This window comes from Megalops cyprinoides, chromosome 6 (assembly GCF_013368585.1).
Source record: "Megalops cyprinoides isolate fMegCyp1 chromosome 6, fMegCyp1.pri, whole genome shotgun sequence".
NCBI lineage: Eukaryota > Metazoa > Chordata > Actinopteri > Elopiformes > Megalopidae > Megalops > Megalops cyprinoides.
In genome coordinates, this window is record NC_050588.1 from 23,692,596 (window position 1) to 23,711,115 (window position 18,520).

An 18,520-nucleotide genomic window follows, 5' to 3' on the forward strand; every position below is an offset into this window, starting at 1 on the left:
CCTAAAAAATACATTCAGATTCAGAAGGAGTGACAAATGCATATGACAGCATTCTGCAATTTCATCTACATTTTTGCTGAACTGGTGTCTTCTTCCAGCGCTAAAAAGGTGCCTTTTGTTGGTGCCTAGCTGAATAGACAATTCATTTAAACAAATTACTTTCTAAAAAGAAAAAAGGCAGGCAAAAATCAACAAAATAAAATCATTGCTTGGGGCTGGGAAACACATTGGAAAATGATGAGTTTCAAATGAGTTTCATCTGCTAACGCCCCCAGGAGTGGAACTGTATGCTAGATCAATACCAGAGCTGCCAAAATGAAGATTGAAAGTTTGTTTTGTGATCATTGCTCTGGAAACAATGATGCAGCCACAGAGTTCCTTTCAAACAGCATTACATATGGAGTGGCACTGTCCCCCAGGCGCTGAGCAACAGAAACCTACCAAATCTCTGAACCCATCAGAAGTATGTGCCCTAGATCTTGTTTATGCAGCCATTTCTATTGTATTGCTGCAAAAAAAGGTGTGGTGACGGTGACTTCTTTTCTCTGGTCATTTGGCCACTGTGTGTGTGCAGACAGCTGTACAGCATGAACATTCCAATAATACCATTGCAATGATGCTAATATGCTGACTGTGACAACTGCCTGTTTACACTGGAGAAACTAAAATGGCTGGATTTCAGTGAAGTAGCACAAGTGTTTTTTTTCTCCACTTAAGAGAATCCAAATCTATTATTTTTTGGCCACAACAGCTAAACTATTCCCTTTGACTATTCATAAAAGATCCACTGGGGGAGATAAAGCAATCTCCCTCTAAGTGTATTATAAATGCAACGTGCAGCCAATCATCTGCGTTCTCTTTTGGCTTAAGGGTGTGGTTTGCTAGGATCTTTCTGCATATGAACTGAACAGCTATAAATGACCATCTGTCTATTATGTTATCCTTATTATAATAGAGATGATAATACAATTTACTCCCCAGTTATTTTGTACATTTATGCATTGAGCAGATGGAGGGGAAGAAAAGCTTCTAACTTCAAAGATTAAAATAATATCATAGGCAGTTCTGGCAAGGAAGCAACATCTTCCAGAAAATTCATTGAAATACTCTTTAATTCCAATGCAAGACAAGATCAGCAAATAAACGTGCATGCGTTCCTATTTCTACATTTTATAATACATGAATGATTCTATCAATACAAAATATAAAAATATGTGGGACCTCATTTACATAATATTTACAATGTACCATCCTTAACTTAATGAATTTATTTATATACATTTTATAGAATTGAATTAAATGGTTAAGTACTAAAACCACATTGCATAAAAAAGCAGAACTATACTGAACTTTACTGCGCTTGAGTGGAGTAACAAATATATCCAATTGTACACTGTCACTGATAAACATGTTGGCAGAAGGAGTGCAAGGCAGGAGTAAGTAGTAATATGATACTCAAGTTAAGATTGAAACAGCTAATGGAAAACATGCAATGCTGTGCTGTCAACGGTCACCTTACTGCATTATCACTCACTGTAAAACCATACAATACTAAAAGCATTTCCAAAAAGCTGTGGCTTTAAATTGTACTGTATAAATGTTTACAAGCCCTCCCTGAGGGAGGTGGGGAACATTCTCCTATGGTGCGGCCTCGCCTGTGGCTGCCGGTTATGAGATGATGCAGTTCTTGCTTTTTCTGCGTTTGCGGGTGTGCAGTTGGCCCCGGCTGCCCAGTGGGGCGGGGCCGCCCAGGCCTGTGGAGCTGTACTTGTGCAGGAGCTCCTCACTGGTCAGGTATCGCAGCTGCACAGGCCGGGGGATGGGCTCTCCCAGGAAGTAGCCCTCGTCGTCGGACTCGGAGGAGGAGGAGCAGGTGGAGCACCAGTCGTCGTCCTCGTAGTCGTCCCAGCCGTAGTTACCCGGGCGGTGGCTCATGGGGTTCTGGAGGGTTAGGTCCGAGGTGGTCCGCGGGCACGGGCGGTAGGACTCCTGCCTGAACCTGCCGCCCCCGAACGGGTCCCTGGCGCCCCTGGGTGGGGGGAACCGGTCGTAGTCCTCACGGACGTGCAGCTGGGGGCGCTCCTGCGCGTGGGGGCGCCGCTCGGCCGCCAGGTGCAGGGCGTTCTCGGAGCGGGAGCGCCGGGACCTCCGGGAGCGGTGGTGGTGGTGGTGCCGCCTGCGGGGCTCCTCCTGGCCCATGCCCCGCCTCCGAGTCCTCTCGCTCATGGGTGCCAGCCTCGCGTTGTTGGCTCCGCCCGCCAAGCCGAGGCGGTCCTCCTCCTGGAAGGAGAAGCCCTGCTGCAGCCGGGCCAGAGCGGGGGCCTCGTGGTACTGCAGCGGGTACTTGAGTGGCACCGGCGGCTCCAGCTCACCGTAGCGCTGCACGGAGTTGAGGCTCCGCAGGGACTCCGTGCTGCGGAACTGCACTGAGGAGTTCAGGGTGCCCATGTTGCTCTTCTCCGACACATTCATACCAGAGTCCTTGCTCAAATCCGGCATGGAAAATCTGGACAAGTGCTCCTGCCGTTTGGTGCCCCCGTCTGCTGACGTTCCTGTGAAACAGACATCAGTAGCAGATGTTGTTTACATGGGATGTTCTTGACTAAAAACAAGCACACATTTCAGATTTTACTGAAACAAACCTCAGATGTTAACTCTTCCCCCATGAAAAATAAAAACTGATAAGTAACTTTGATTCTATGACTCATAGAAATTGGGAACATAAAAATTATGTATTTTCTGGAACAAGCTTCTATGTGAAATTCATGTAAGCAAACAATAATTGAAGAGACAACAGATGCTCGTTAGAGGTAGAAATAATTAGTGCCATCTTTGCAAAAACACTACAAGAATACCACTGAAACTCATCTTTGCATTCTCTTGTGTGGCTTCCTTCCTGTTCAGCTAGACCTATGATATCCAAGTCTATTATACCTCTATTATGGTACAACAGACTAAATTCAGTATCACCCAGAGAGACAATTAGCATGAATATCAATTACTCAACTTCCTTTTCATGTCCTCAGATCTTAAATGTGCATGTAATGATACGCATTATTTTGCCACATTGCAGAGACAATCTTAATCCAATTGTTACCCTGTAAAAATTTGGCCCCCCAAAACAGGAAAACAAGTCACTGCTGAAGACATGCCATGGATAAAGATAAATGACTTGGAAGTGAGTTTGCTATAATTGCAAACATTATTAAATAAAGATCAATGATGAATAAATGATTTAATGCAACACAGAATAGTAAACTCTCTTTTGTGAATATGAATCACACAAAAGCTACACTGTATACATTTCCAAGTATGTTTAACAATCACTATATGTGCTGTATTAACAGTATGGCGGGTGTGATAGGAAGCGTGTACCTGTTGCATTGGATAGGGCAAGTGACTCCATGGAGCCCCTTGGTGTTTGCTCCAGGGGAGTGAGCTGCTCGGTAAAGCTAAGTGCGCTGATCGGGTGCCTGGTGCGGCCCAGCTGAGGCCCCATATCTCTGTCCCTCTGGAACACGTGGAGACTGACCGAGCGCTTGTCGGAGAATCCATTGTGGGAGACCTCGTTGAAACTCGCCTGCGTTTTCAGTTTTGGAGGGAAATACTCCTCCTGGCCCTGATGGAACCAGTTCTCATTTAAGGAGTGCCCCTTCAGGGCAGCCATTGGGGGCCTCTTGCTGCTGCTCGGCTCCTTGGCCCTGGAATCTGGGGGGTTCCCGGGACCCAGGGCGGGGTTGTAGCCTGTCCTGATGTTGCACTGGCTGAGCAGCTGCAGGGGGCTGGGCGTGGCCTCGTCGCGGCTCTCGTAGGCGTACAGCTCGTTTTGGCTCTTCCAGGCCTGGGGCTCCCGGTTCAGGCTGGGGGCCTGGCTGGAGAGGCTCAGCAGGTCCATTTGGAGGGAAAGCGGGTCGATGTCGGCCGAGAAGCGGGCCGACGTGGCCAGCAGCGGGGCCGACTGGCGCGTCTCCGGCTTGGCGCCGTTCTTGCCGATCTTGGCGCTGCGGCGGGACTCACGGGAACGCGCGCTCTGGAAGGCGGAGTCGGAGGAGTCGGAGCCGTTGGGGTCCTCACCCATGCTGCAGGAGCGTGAGCAGAAGATCTGACCCTGCTTGGGCAGGAACGGCCGTCCCAGCAGGGACTTCTTACAGCGGGCGCAGCAGAAACACGACTCAGTGGCATGCCAGTGCTGCCCGTCATACGTCATCTGGCCCTGGTCAATACCTGAAACGCGTCAACGCGTGAAGGTGAGGAAGGACAACGGTCAACAACATAGCCAGATGCAAGAGGTTTCAGGAGCGCTACAATAACCACAGTACAGAAGCAGCGTGGATAACAAACTCAATGTTATGCATATGGCATATATGATCCTAGAAGCAGTAGGAACCGAAACCCTGGATGGCATTTCCTGTAAAAAGAGTAAGATTAATGAAATTGATGATTCAGTACCGCAGTCTCCTTCGATGGTTCGACAATAGGAGATTATATACACGCGTGTGTATGTATGTACAGTTTACATACACTTCAAATACTGGGCCATGCCATTTGTGGGCTTTGGGTAAACTGTAATCATGTAGGATGCTTACTGATATAGGAATACACTGCATCTGAGGCACACTCTCTAATGCCAAGGAAAACAGCCCTCCTTAATGGCCGCCATCTGCTTTCAACATGTTTACTTATGGTTTCAGTTTATAATGACTTTTACTCAAATACTTTCTGTATCCTGTGTAACAAATAATTATGGCCCCAATTTCTCTTCGCTGATATGCCAAAACACAGCTGTGCCACTCTTACTGAAGAACTTCTGCAATGCTTGGAGAGGCCGCTGAAGTGCAGCGACCATGTTTTTTCTCTAAAATATGTTAAATAAGTACACTAAATACGTATGTCCCCCCCCCAGCACCCAAACTCTTGGTGCTTTTGTAGTATAATTTGATACCCATGCTTAACATCTTACTCGGAGCTAAACCCAGCACGTTTCTCTTCTCCCAGTAATTGCTGCTGAAAACCTACTGCTGCACACATACTGGTCTTGCTTTGAAAACACGCGTTGACGTATATTGGTCAGGGCATTAAAAAGGCAGAGTTGACGAATGGGTCTGTACCTATGTGCTCCCCGCACGAGTCGCAGTACTCGGCATACAGGGACTCGAAGCAGTTGCAGCAGTAAGGCCGGCCCTCCTTCATGATGTAGCGCTGGCCCCCCAGCACCGTCTCGCACTCGAAGCAGCAGAAGTGCTTCATGTGCCAGTGCCTTCCCTCCGCCTCTGTGCACTCGTCCGCGAAAATGATCTAGGGGAACAAGAACGCATCATTTATCATGCTACAGAGCCTCTGAGGCCGAGCGCCGACGAAGCGTTTGCAGGGCGACAGGGAGTGACAGGACGATGCTTCAAGGCCTAAAGGTGGCAGCGCTCCAGCATTTGTTATTACGTTCTGAGGGCTGCGGTGCGTGCGGCACATATCTGGTCTCTGATCTCATTATACAGGGAAGCCTGCGCAACTCATAGATGCGTCCAAAAATAAATCACACGGGTCCCTGTGTTCTCCATCATGCAATGTTAGAGGAGAATTTCGGCTCTTTATCGGCCTTCAGCCATTTATTTCCCCCAATGCTTATCTAAGTGCTAATATGGAAAATGAATCATGGAAAATAATAACTTGATGGATCAGTATCAAAGCTGGAATTCCAGAAGGTTCCTGTGGAACACAATCAGCTTGAGACAGTACAGCAAAACAGTGCACAGTCTTTTTGACTAGGGCAGCGTTCCAAACCTCTCCCTTGTTTCAGACTCCCCTCAGCAAAATCAGTGTTTGATCAGCGCTTAGCGAGCACTTCACAATCTCACCCTTGCTGAGCCCAGATCTGGGATCAGCGCTGCCGAGGGGAACAAGGAGTGAGGGAGTGGTTTGGGATGCATTGTGGGTCACGGGTGCAGTTTGACCCTGTTAGCGTGAGTGACACGTGTCCTGTGGGTGAGGACTGGCTGCGGCTGTCCTACCTCATCGCAGGCTGAGCAGCGTGGTTTGAGCCGCTCCGCGTGGTGCCGCCCGCAGTAGATCTTCCCCTCCTGGTAGAAGTAGATGAGGTCCACCAGCAGCTCGTCACACATACTGCACACAAAGCAGTGAGGGTGCCAGCACACGCCGTGACCCGCCCGTGAGGCAAAAACCGCCATGTCTCCCCCGTTTATCTGTCCCCCACACTGGAGGGGGAGGGGGGTGCAGAGAGAGAGGGAGAAGTAGAGAGAGGCAGAGGGAAGACAGGGAGAGGGAGCAAGATGATGTTATCTAACTAACACACTGCTTATGCCAACGTGAGGATATGGGTAAATCAATGCGTGTTATCTGAGAGGTCTGGAAGTGCTGCTTCTCCTCACTGCATTCTCTGGGTAAGGCTGTGTGTTAGCCAAAGAATACATGAATAAGCAGTGAATCTTCATCAGTACCCATCAATATGGCTGACGTTAGCCATTAAAGAGCACTTCCCAGCATTCCATCGTTTCCGCTATTGCCCATTTTTGGATGTCATTGTTAAATATTTCATGAAGCTTTTACTGCTACCATGGTAACAAAATATGTAAAACATGGAAATGTTAAAAATATGTGCTTGGCCCCTGAGGGAAAACAGCCACCTCAAAATAAAGACTGATACCATATTCTCTAAGATACAACAAAGGGGATTTGATCAGGAATTCATTTTAAGAACCAAAAGATATTGAATAAGGATGAAAAGATTCCAAGCCAGCAAGATGCAAATGGTCTCATTGTGACATCTGTTCTGGCATAGGAACAGAAGGAACAAACTGACCCAATGCCAGGGGAAACTAATCCAGCTTACATAGGTTTGCAATTTGCTTGTCTTTTGGACACACAATCTTACCGCATCAGCGAACCAATCAGGTGTATGTATTGACATGCCAAAAGAAAAAATGAGCCCTTTTAGAGAAAATAAGGGGAAGATTAATAGATCTGGATGAATTGGCTGAAAACTGTCACTTTCTGATTGCTGGACCTAGCGTTCGGAGACAAATGTCCAGGAAAATGAGAACGCCCCCTCTTTCCTCATGCCGCTTTAAAGCACAAAGGAAAGGCACATTACTCTTTTGTGCTTTGGTCCTCCTGCTCTCCCGGTGTCATTTCCCTGCCTCTCTCAGAAACCAGGTCCTGGGGGAATTTACCTGCTCGCAGATCGCTCCGGTCATCGTCACGGGAAACGGTCTCACGTTCCCTCGACCCAGATTCTCCCGCTTGCGCTGGTTGCTGAAAAGCTTGAGTTCCCTCTTCTCTTCATCATCTAGAGAGTTACAGTACCGGACCTGCGGACAGAGGAAATCATCAGCTCATAATGTTCTTCATCATCCTCATCCTCACCGTAACCATCATATAGGCTTACAGGAATGTGCCTGGTAACATGAGAATGCATCAATTCATATTTCAAGATGTCATTACAATGCAAATGAGAAATGCATCATGGCCCACAATCCTCCTTACTTCACCTCACCATAACACACACACACACACACACACACACACACACACACACACACACACACACACACACACACACACACACACAGAGTGACTAATGTCCTGCCACAGTATAATCATGCTGCTACAGGCTGCTGTTCTCTGGCTCTTCAGAACAAGCTTGTACTTTGAGGGTCACGGAGAGTCTGGTCAGAGGTCCCAGTGGTGGCGGGAACACTCACCTCATTGTCGTGCGGGGGCAACTGATGAAGCAGCTGCTTGATTCGGTGCTTTTCTCCAGGGCTGTTCACATACGGCACTTTGTCCTCCGGGATCGAGCTGTAGTACTGGTGAACCTGACGAGGGGGGAAGGGTACAGCGGTGATTTTAGCAACCAGAAACATCCACCACCAGCTATAAAGAGTCCTTGCATTCCACCATTAGCGCTACAACGCTTAGGCCAGACAAATAAACCCAGACACAGGGGGTTTTCAGAGGTGCCTGTGTGAGCAAATGGAGCACACTGAGTGCGATCATTGTTCTCTCCCACTGCACAGTCGGAGATACTGCCATTACACCGTCTTGATTTATGGATTTCCAATGTAGAGTTAATTGAATCTAGTCTCAGCCTCTCTCTGTGCATGCTGACAAAGGGAATGCTTTGTTTCCCATAATTCTGCTCGCACTAGGAATCTTTAAAATACGGCTCAAATTAAAATGACAATGCACTGGGTGTCTTAGATGAATTGTTCGATTTGTGGAATTACTGGGTGTGGAGGGTTGATGTAGGATCTCTGGTTTCAGTAATGATCTCACCTACACAATCTGATTATTCATAAAAAAGCCATGTAATTAGCCCAAACATAGACATACCACTGATTTATTATGAGTCATTCTGAACTAAAGTTGTGGTTGGTGCCATTTGATGAGGTTGTGAACCAGACATATTTAGATTATCTTATGTTTTTCAGTTGCTTCCCAAAATACAGAGTGTGCATCAACAGATAAATAACAAATAACCAATAACAGAAATTAACTGCCATATCTGACAAACAACATGAAACTACAGACAATAACAACACGGTAGGGCGAAACAACACCGAACAAGACACCCAACAGCATCATTGCACAGGCATTTGTGAAAACTGAGACATTAATTCAGATCTTAATATTTCATCAAAAAACCTCAGCTGGTGGGTGGGGGGCTTTTTAGTATACACTAAAGGAAGATAGCAATGAAGAATCTGTGCTAAGGTACCACACAAACATGATATTAACCAGATTGCTGTATTTTCAGTACATTTGTTAAACTCATCTGCCTTGTCCCTGTATGTAATACACAGCTTGTAGAGGCTGATATGTGCAAGGCAAACAATCTGTCAGAATAAAGGCTAGCCTTGGATTGAATAGCTGTTATTTCTATTCTCACAGACAGCATATTTTCTTTACCCTTACACGGGGATTTGGAAAAAAATGCAGCCTGCTGATGTGAAAGACATTTTGTCCTGTGCTTATTTATCATTCTAAAATTAAGGGTAAAATGGAAAGGAAAATGTTTGAAATGTGGCTAAAGGCTTCTTGACCTTGACGAACACCTGGATTCGATCAACATTCGTCTTTAAAGAGACACTGCACTTTTACCAGGCATGCAAATGAAGTGCATGAACTGTCTCAGGAGCAGAGCTCTCCCATTGTTTTTTCAATCCTCAACCAATGCTTAAGTGAATGTCGTGGACCAAATCAATTCATTTACATTTACACAGTGATGCCATTCTGTAAGGTTTCACTTGGAACACAATGATGCTGCTCTCTGCTGCAAATCCTCAGGGAGCACAGCAGGGTAGTTTAAGCCTTTTCTCTCTGGGTGCAACATGCATTGTTGTATTAGTTTATAGCGACCATAGAGCTGGTCACAAAACCATGAAATTATTCAAATTAGTTAAATGTAAATTAGTTAAAGGCAGTGTGGATTCCTAGAGCAGTAAAGATTTGAGACAACATATACACATGACATTGTAAGCAACAGAATAATTTGACCAAAGAGTGTTACTTACAAACTTGGTTTTGGGCATTTTTGCACTCACATTGCTGGTTAAAAAATTGAACTTAACTAAAAGTCAAACCTTAGGACAAATACTGACTGAATCAAGGGGAACGTCTTCTTGCTATACTTTATGAAAGCTAAGAAACATCTACATTCTCTTGCAGTGCTTTAGTGCAGTTAAAACAATGACATACGCAAACCACAATCAATTCCCGCTGTTGTATACATTACATTATTGGCATTTAGCAGACACTCTTATCCGGAGCGACTTACATTGGCTACAGTTTTTTTTTTAAACAATGTTATCCATTTATATAGCTGGACATTTTTACTGAGGTAATTATGGGTTAAGTACCTTGTCAAAGGTACAACAGCAATGCCCAAGCAGGGAATCCGGCAACCTCTTGGTTACGAGTCCTGCACCTTAACCACTATGCTACACTGCCACCCTGAATAGGCATCTGCCTTATTACACATCTTAAGCATTATGTAACACATAACATATCAGCCGTCCCCTGTGTTGGCCTAGCATTTGCTGACGCTGGAGATGGGGCTGTAGCTATTATACTGGAAAGGCAATACAAGGATCCCTAAATACATAACGAAACTGTGATTGTCATCAAGCACTACTGTATCATGTACCACAGTTCCAAAAACAACCAACAGGTACATCCATGGCTAAACACGCCCTTTCTGCAAAGGTTGAACAGTGGGCCTCTGTCCTTCTGCAGCCTATTAGAGGATCAATACCTACAACTGGGATAGAGGACCAATGTCCTTTATAAATCACATATATTAAAAAAAAATAGGTAGAAACGGGAAACACTTAAATTTCTGCAAAAGTAACTCACACAGGCATTTCCATGTTGAGTGCACGGGTGAGAGAAATAAAACTGGGAAGAGCGAGCTTTCCACTCCATAAAGTCTGAACGCAACCAGATGAGGTGCGCGGCCGCCTCAGGCAAAGCCATCTCTAGATGGGACGATGATGGGATATTGGCCTATGCTCAGGCAGGACTTTTCCACTGTCTGTTCCATCCAGGGAAGACATTTGTCTCAGTTTGTCTAAACCAGGAAGAGACTGTGCAGGCCTGTGGCAACAAATCAAGCCTGCCCAGAGTGACCTCTACACTGGGTGGGAATGAAAGCAATAGAGGTTAAAAATGAAGAGCGAGAGAAAATCAGAAAAAAGAAAGTAAAAATGATAAAGAAAAGGCAGAGAAAGAGTGTGAAAGAGAGGGTGCCTAGGTGATACTTCGGAAAACTGGTGAGTCATCCTTGTTTTAAGGTGCTGCAGCTTTTGAACAGGTGTGCCTTCAGTAGTGTGAGGCAACAGACTGAGGTTAAACTGATAGTTAAGTCTGCATTATGGAAAATAATGCTTTAACTTTAATGACTGGTGAGGCACACAATCATTATCTTTGCCTACATCGTACAGCCCTGCGGTAATTAAGGACCAAGTGAGGGATTGGCCTTCCTAATGGAAAACAAGCGTTAATGGATGGTTAGGTGCATACATGCAGTGATCTTTCCACATCCCAGCAACTTCCCAATGTTTGGGATAGCAAGTAAGTGTACATGTAATTGGTTGAGACTTCCCGAACCAGCCAATAGCCTTGCTATTAAGGGTTAAAAGAACCCAGGCTTTCAAACTGATATTAAAAAATCTAAATGCTACGACAAAAAATTATTAATAATTATTAATCCAACTGTGACAATCTTTATCAGATTAAAACATATCAGCCTGGTTACTGGAGCACAACTGAACCAGAGTCAACAGACACAAGTGACAATGATTGACCCACATTTTCGTACAATATCTGAATCCTCCATGAATATACTTCTGATTCCTTGCCTGAGCGCAGTAAGAAAAAAACTGCCCAAAACTGTAGCACTAACACTTGACTAAGTAGTGTTTCATACTATTTAATACATCAATTAATATAAGCCCAACAGTCCTGCACAGGAAATACCTCTAATGTTTGTTATCATCCCTTACATTCACTCAGCTGCGTTCTCCTAAGATCATCTTACTTATTCCACTGATGCACCCTGCGGTCCATTCTACAGTGCTTTGATCTCACAGTGCCATCACATCATCCCCTGTGTGACCTCAAGGAAGAGAGGCCATTTTCTACACAGTCCTTTAGAAGATGTCCAATACCTTAATGATTTATTGACAAACTCATTCGCTTGGTAATAAAGCCCACTCTCAGTTAATCAAGAAAATGAAAATAACATCTATAAATACTTTCATTGTCTAATAAAGCAAAGCCTACAGCATTTCAACCATGAACTTCTAAAGCCGACCAGGGATATTCTGAAAGCCTGTGTACTGGTCATAACCTTTCAACAAATGTAGAAGAATGCAGAAGACCTAGGGCAGAGTTAACTTTATGATCACACATTTCACAAGCTGAAGAACACAAATCAACTCCAAATCAAACTGAACAAAACAATGACTATAAACCAGGCCAAAGGTTAGCAAATGGACAACTAACATGGAGAAATGAAAGGACACTGTCTCTGTGTGTGCACGTGCATGCGTGCGTGTGCATGCGGGGGTGGGGGGTACCTGTTCTGGTTTGAGTCCCGGCGGGACCCAGGCGTACTCCTCCAGAACGCACCCCGAGTCATCGTCGGAGGTGGAGTTCCTCTGGAAGTCGTACATCAGCTTGGTGACCGTCTTCTCCATCTCCAGGGGCATCACTGCCACCACATGCTCCACTCGAGGGCACTTACAGTGGAGGCAGATCTTCCTGAGAGGGTCAGAACAAACCCGTCAGAGAGGGAAGGAGAGTGTGTACGCATGTAAGAGAGAGTGAGAGAAAAATCAGAGAGAGAATTCAAAGATGATCTAACAGGCAAAGCAACAAAAACGCTGCTTGGCAGATCATAAATAACAAAAACTATCAGATATTTTGAAGTTGTGGACTATAAGCCCATCACAACAGTTTCTAAGGTCAGGGGTCATCCAGGGATGTTCAATCCCCAGGATTCACTGCAAGGGGGCTGAATGCTGGTTATATACGGACTACCTTAAACCTCAAGGAAATGAACAGTGTGAACAGAATGAGAAATGAAGTCAGTGATGGTTTATCATAATTACAGACGAGAAGGAGATATTGCCAAAGCTCAGCTTAATACTGTGGAGGTCTTCAAATTCAAAGCATGTTAGACTGGGTGGTCTTTGAACTTTAAACAAAAGGAAAAAGATTTACATCCAAGCTACACACTGCTCCAGCACATAAAAAATCAAAGAATCTGTATAAGATTCAAGAAGGCTTGAGAAAGTGTAAAAGTGCCCTTGCTCTGCCTGTATTTAAACACCGGTGTCTGCATTTGTGACCAATGCCTACTTTTCCCCTCAGCTCTGAAAGCCTAACTTAGTTAAGGCGTGGAGCTCTGCCAGAATCCCCCATTTCCTGCTATTCGTCAGATCAAAAAAACACACACACAGGCAAACAGGCAGGCTGCATCTGGTTTGTATCCAGGCAGCCGAGAGCTAGAGGTCTCGCAAACCCTGTGGCCTCTGCTTTCAGAACCAACACCAGGCCCTCAACCGAGAATCACAAGGAGTGAGTCGATCCTAGCTTCTAAAGCTTCTAACCTCACCTGCCCTCCACTGCAAAAACAAATGGCCAGCTTACGACAAACCCCATTACTGTTTCAGACCCTCAGAAACAGGCTGGAGACTGTCAAACAAAGCAGAGATTTAACAGGCTACACGTCATTTCTGTTAAGATGCTTCAGCCTTGCAGAAATGTTGTTTTATTCCCTACAACATTATTGTGATGTTGCAACACCCCCGCCTCCACAACTCTAACATAAATATGCATTAATGACGAGTATTTCATACTTAGTACGATAATGAATTAGAAGGGCCCTTCACGGAGGCATTAACTAAAGAATACAACCTCTATTTACTTTTTTTTTTTTTTGCGCAAGTATGTTTGTGGCAGCTTTCACCACTGAAAGTCAACACACAACTATTTTTTTTTCCCTGAAAACAATGTCGAATCATAAAATATTAAGTTAGCAGCAATTCTGGATACCACTAGAATCCTGATCCTGCCAATAGCTCTCAGATTGTAAGATGAGAAAAGGGCCATTTTAAAGTCATGATTTTCTCACAAATGCCTCATCGGTAAACACAGCAGCACACAGTCTGAAAAGGGAATATTGAGAGTAGTTGTGTAATACATACAAACACACAGGGAAACACGATCAATGGCAGCCTTATCAGCTTATGCAATGTGAGCCTATTGATGGAGTCGGTGGTTTAGCCTGCCAAACATGTCTCGTGTAAATCTGATACAGTCGCCAGATCACGCTGAGGTCAGGGTGGTACCACTGAAACAATTATGAGGTCAGATATTGTTTGGGGGCTAGGGTGGGTGCTTAGGGGTGGAGTCTGGGCAGCAGGGTGGATGGGTTGTGCTTGCAATCCTTGGGTTCACAGGCGGTCAAGCTCTTGGCCACAGTAGCACCCTTGAGCAAGGGCAATTCACCTGCATTACAGCAACAGGCCTGCATGAATATTAAAGAAAAGTATGAATACCAAACACAGGAATAGCTCATCCATGAATACTGATGATGAGTATAGTCGGTAGCACAAGCAGCCTGGCTTGTAGACAGAGTCATCAGCCACCTGACAGGCTCTCCATACTGCAGTCGAGGACGAGAAACCCCCATCGCTGCGGTAATAACGCCACAGCCTCAGGCAAGAGAGTCCTCTCATTAGAGCACGACAGCTCTGCATTATTCCTAATGTATGCATGATTAACAGGACATGACATACCCTCTCCATTACAAGCGCTGCAAGCTGCTCTACAATAGGAGTGATGATTCAGAGGGTCAAATGAGAGACGCAGGCAAAAAAACAAAAAAAACCCACAGGTTCCATCCTTTTTAATGTGATTCTGGTTCATTCTGCCTTGGATGGAAAAGCAAGCTTGGAGACAGCATTTAAAAATAGCCTGTTAAAAAAAATGCAGGCCCGTGGACTACCTTTCACACTGTGATCGAGGTTTGTAGTGTAGAGGCTAAACTGACTGTGTTATTATTCTCCTTCCCTCTGGAATGAAAGCAGTAGGGCTGGACTGGGGTAATTTTTGACTTGGTCCAGATGTAAGACAAGGTCACAGAGATGCCAAATAGCAATTTACTTCAGAGAGGCCCGATTTCACACGATGAGGACAGACAGAAGTGGAAAAATAACACCAACACCCACTTGCCGATTTACAGCGTTTTCAACACAGTGGGGATTTAAAGCTGCCATCCTGCAACCATTCTCTATTCATTCATTCTACATGATTTCAATTAAGATGGATTCAGCACTCCAGTAATAGGAGTCAATCTATCACAAAAAACCGGTAAAAAAAGGAATAAGAGGAGACAACTTGTAACTTGTGATCACTAAATATGACCTAATCCTCCTGACAGAGATGAAAGAACCAGCAGGCCTGAAAGGAAGCCTCTCATAGCTAGAAGGTATCTAGACCAGCAGTAATCCCTAGGATCCATGCTGTAAAAAACAGTAATTTACCACAGGGTGTTAAATCATCAAATGCACTTCCAAATGACCCCAGCAACAACAGACTGAAAGCTGGGCTCCACTGCATGCCGCTGTCAATTTGTGAACCACTTTCTTTTTACTTCTCCCCTCCTTTCACAGAAAAAAACGCCCCTTCAAACAACAATGCTCTCCTACTGGCAAAGACCTTACCCCAGGCTCTAAACGCTGTCCCCCGGTCAAGGAACACATGGGATCGCCATCCCAAAAAATGCAGGCACATTATCCTAGCCATGGAGTGGGTTCTGAAGTGGTTTCCATAAACCACAGCGACCTCTCCAGTGCAGCTCACAGATTCACTTCAGCTTTTCCATGGCATCATTCCGGATGGATTAAACAACACATATAAATGGCATTTCTAGGTTGGAGAGCTCCAAACAGCTGGGTGCAAGCAGCAGCGAATTCTTTTTTTTTTTTCCCTTTTTATTTCATTTTTCAGGGGGGTGAGGGAAGGAGGCTGGTCTGCCATGTCTTTCTGCAGCTCTGGATTAAGTGGGAGAAGGGAAAAAAAACCTTAATTCAGTATTTAAGCATGCACTTTCAGCGGGTGCTTAAAATGTAGTGGATGGTGTTAATGTACGTGAAATAAATTCACAATGCAGAAAGGCTCGTTGGTTTTTTCCCCCTTGGAAAGGTCAGTAGATAATAAATTAAGCTTTTAATCACTGCTAGAACCGATCGTGCTACAACAGGCTCGATCAAGCTCATCTCAGCAAAGACGCGCGATTAGCCACCAATTAAAGAACCGCGGTTCAATATGTTCCATCACATGAAGATTAGGCCGGCGTCCATCCACCGCAATAAATCATAAATCCGGAGACTCTTCCTTCTTTGGCGCACAGACACCTGTGCGCACAGAGGAGCAAAGAAAACAGCACAGAAAAAAAAGACGACTACAGGCAACTGGGCTGAGCGCCTCCTCTGCACTGAGCCAATACCGTATCTGAAGAGCAATTTATCTGGCACAAGAAAAGAAAATGCTCCATGTCATGCTTTTAAGCCTCCCAACCGTTTCTGAATTACACAGGTTTTGTGTGGGCGTTTAAGAGCCAGGATCACATTTATGTAATAACTAACAACAGAGGACATCCTAGAGGCTCTGTGCCGCTCACGTTGTTTGTTCATCATGTGTTTACATACCTAACACATGGTAAGAGCTGAGACAACACTGGTGACACATGTAGCAGCAGGTAGTTTCATTTTGTGACGTTTGGGGGGAGAGCATCACGGACTGACTGCCTCAGGTACAGATATTGCACATTACTGGATTAATGGCACTGACTGACAACACTGCGTTTGGGGACTAAAAAGCACATCTGTGTGATCCATTAGCAAGCTGACAAATAGCCTTCAGAAAATAACACTGCCATCAGATGTAAAAATCATAACACTGTAAAACTGTATAGTCTGTGTCTGGGAAAAAATAACAGAAAAAGGTACATAGTCAAATGAAACTGTATCCCTTGGACTGTAACATAGGGGAATATAATCAATTGCCTTTCCCTATCCATTAAGCCAAGAGAAAACCACTGCTCGGAATGTAGGCTAGGCAGCTCCAGTAAACAGTGGCGTTGGTATCAGGGGTGACGTCTGTTTCAGAGGGAAGAGAGAAAGAGAGAGAGCGATCTCCTTGCCCAAGAGAAGCTCCAGCTGCTGAAGTCACATTATTCTTCTGTTAGTCTGTTCAAATGCTAATCCAGAGTGACCCATCCAGACTCAATCAATCCAGGGGATGACCACCCCGTCGTGGTAACTCAACAAAGACTAATCCTACTGGAAAAGCCAAGTCAGAATGAGAATACTACACTAAAACAGCAAATAAAATAGTTAAGACAGACAAGATTAGGAGGGAGAGTACATTCCAACCACCAGGTACACACACACACACACACACACACACACACAGATTGAAAGAGAGAGCACTGCTTCACTTGATAAAAACCTACGTTTCTCAATAATACAGCCTCATATAAACAAATAAAATGTTGAGTGATAGCATCTTGTGACAGAGGTATGCGATTTTCTGAGACGCCGTACACATCCAGGGTGAAATTTTACTCAGAAATACGTGGGCACATCTACATATTCAGCTGCCTTACGCAACAGTGGCGACAGAATGTTATATGCACAGAAACGGTAACCCACCGGGGCGCTTTATCAATCGCGTACTCTCAATGCTCGAGGCTAGCTTTTTCGCATTTTGTTACTATGTTATCTGGATGACAAATGTCAAAATGCTGCACAGATGCGTCATTTTCACTCTAGTTCATCATAAGGGTTTCGGAAGTATCGGATCTTTTCATCCAAAGAACAATTTAATTACCAATCAAAGCAGATACAGGCAGATCACGTATCGGTAAAACGCAAGCAAATGCGTAATCAGACCAGAACAAACATAAAGATAAACAGAAAACAAACACGATGCTAAAACTGAACGAAACAGCATCATCAATCGATATTGACAGGCGTATTTCTCACCTTCTACAAGGTAAGTTGAAAGGAGAGCTTGTCCCCGCTCCCCGTGATGTTATTTTTCAAAATGCGATCCTCATTACCAGCCTTTTCACACCGCTCCTGCGCCACCGCTTTGCCACGAATCATCCCACTCGCTCTCTTCCGTCCGTGTGACACCGCAAGCTGTTCCTCTGCCGTCTGAGCTGCGAGCCTTTGTCAAACCCCTTCGCAAAACAAACACCAAAGCTCCCAGATTCTTGGAAACAACTCTTAAGCCAAACAGCGACCCCAACTTTTCTTTCGACGTCAAACTACGTCCCCGCACTGGGAGCTTAGATACACAAATGTTCTCCCTTTACGGCTTTGGGCTTTGTTCCATGTTCTTACTTTCAGAATACAAGATTTCCCATCTTATTACCCCTGCAAGAAGTCCAGATGAATGCAGCAGACACGGTATGAGGGGGGTTTATTAAATGAACCTTGCAGGAAGAGAAGCCGGCGTATATTTAACTTGATCTCCAAGGTTTCCCCAGTACGAGGCATTTGAAAGGAAGTAGGAAGCTCTCCGCCTGGATAACGAGTCCAAGAGTTGCGGCTTTCGCTCTTCCAACCCGCACAGCCTCCTGAATGCTAATAAGCGCCCGTGATGTCAGCAAGTCAACGTCCTAACAGCGACATAATTAGCGGCGTCAATGACTGCAGCTGTTTTGTATTCATTTGCATGTAAATCGGACATCTTCCATGAATCAACTGCCCCCAGAGCTGGTAGCACCTCGGTGTGAACCACAAGTCCCGCTCCGCCGGAAAAAAGCTTGCTCGGCAAACAAAACACTGTCACAAGTGACCCCTTTAACACGACAACCCTGCACGTACGCATCAAGTAAAGAGTAGGCACGGGCAAAGTATGTAAATTACGAATTAAGACATTGCGGTTGAAGGAAACTGAAAATACGCGAATGTGTTGTAGGCTATAA

At 45.0% G+C, this 18,520-nt stretch overlaps 1 protein-coding gene across 1 annotated transcript; it reads right to left on the reverse strand.

Moving 5' to 3' along the window:
• Nucleotides 1–1,222: 1,222 nt before the first annotated feature.
• Nucleotides 1,223–18,295, reverse strand: prickle2b (prickle homolog 2b). The gene is made up of 8 exons (XM_036531844.1): nt 17,571–18,295; nt 12,093–12,276; nt 7,716–7,829; nt 7,185–7,322; nt 6,006–6,209; nt 5,109–5,295; nt 3,376–4,224; nt 1,223–2,552 (listed from the first exon to the last, which is right to left on the reverse strand). The coding sequence occupies exons 2-8, from the start codon at nt 12,222–12,224 to the stop codon at nt 1,669–1,671; spliced, it is 2,508 nt and encodes an 835-aa protein (XP_036387737.1). The 5' UTR covers nt 12,225–12,276; nt 17,571–18,295; the 3' UTR covers nt 1,223–1,668.
• Nucleotides 18,296–18,520: the final 225 nt, after the last annotated feature.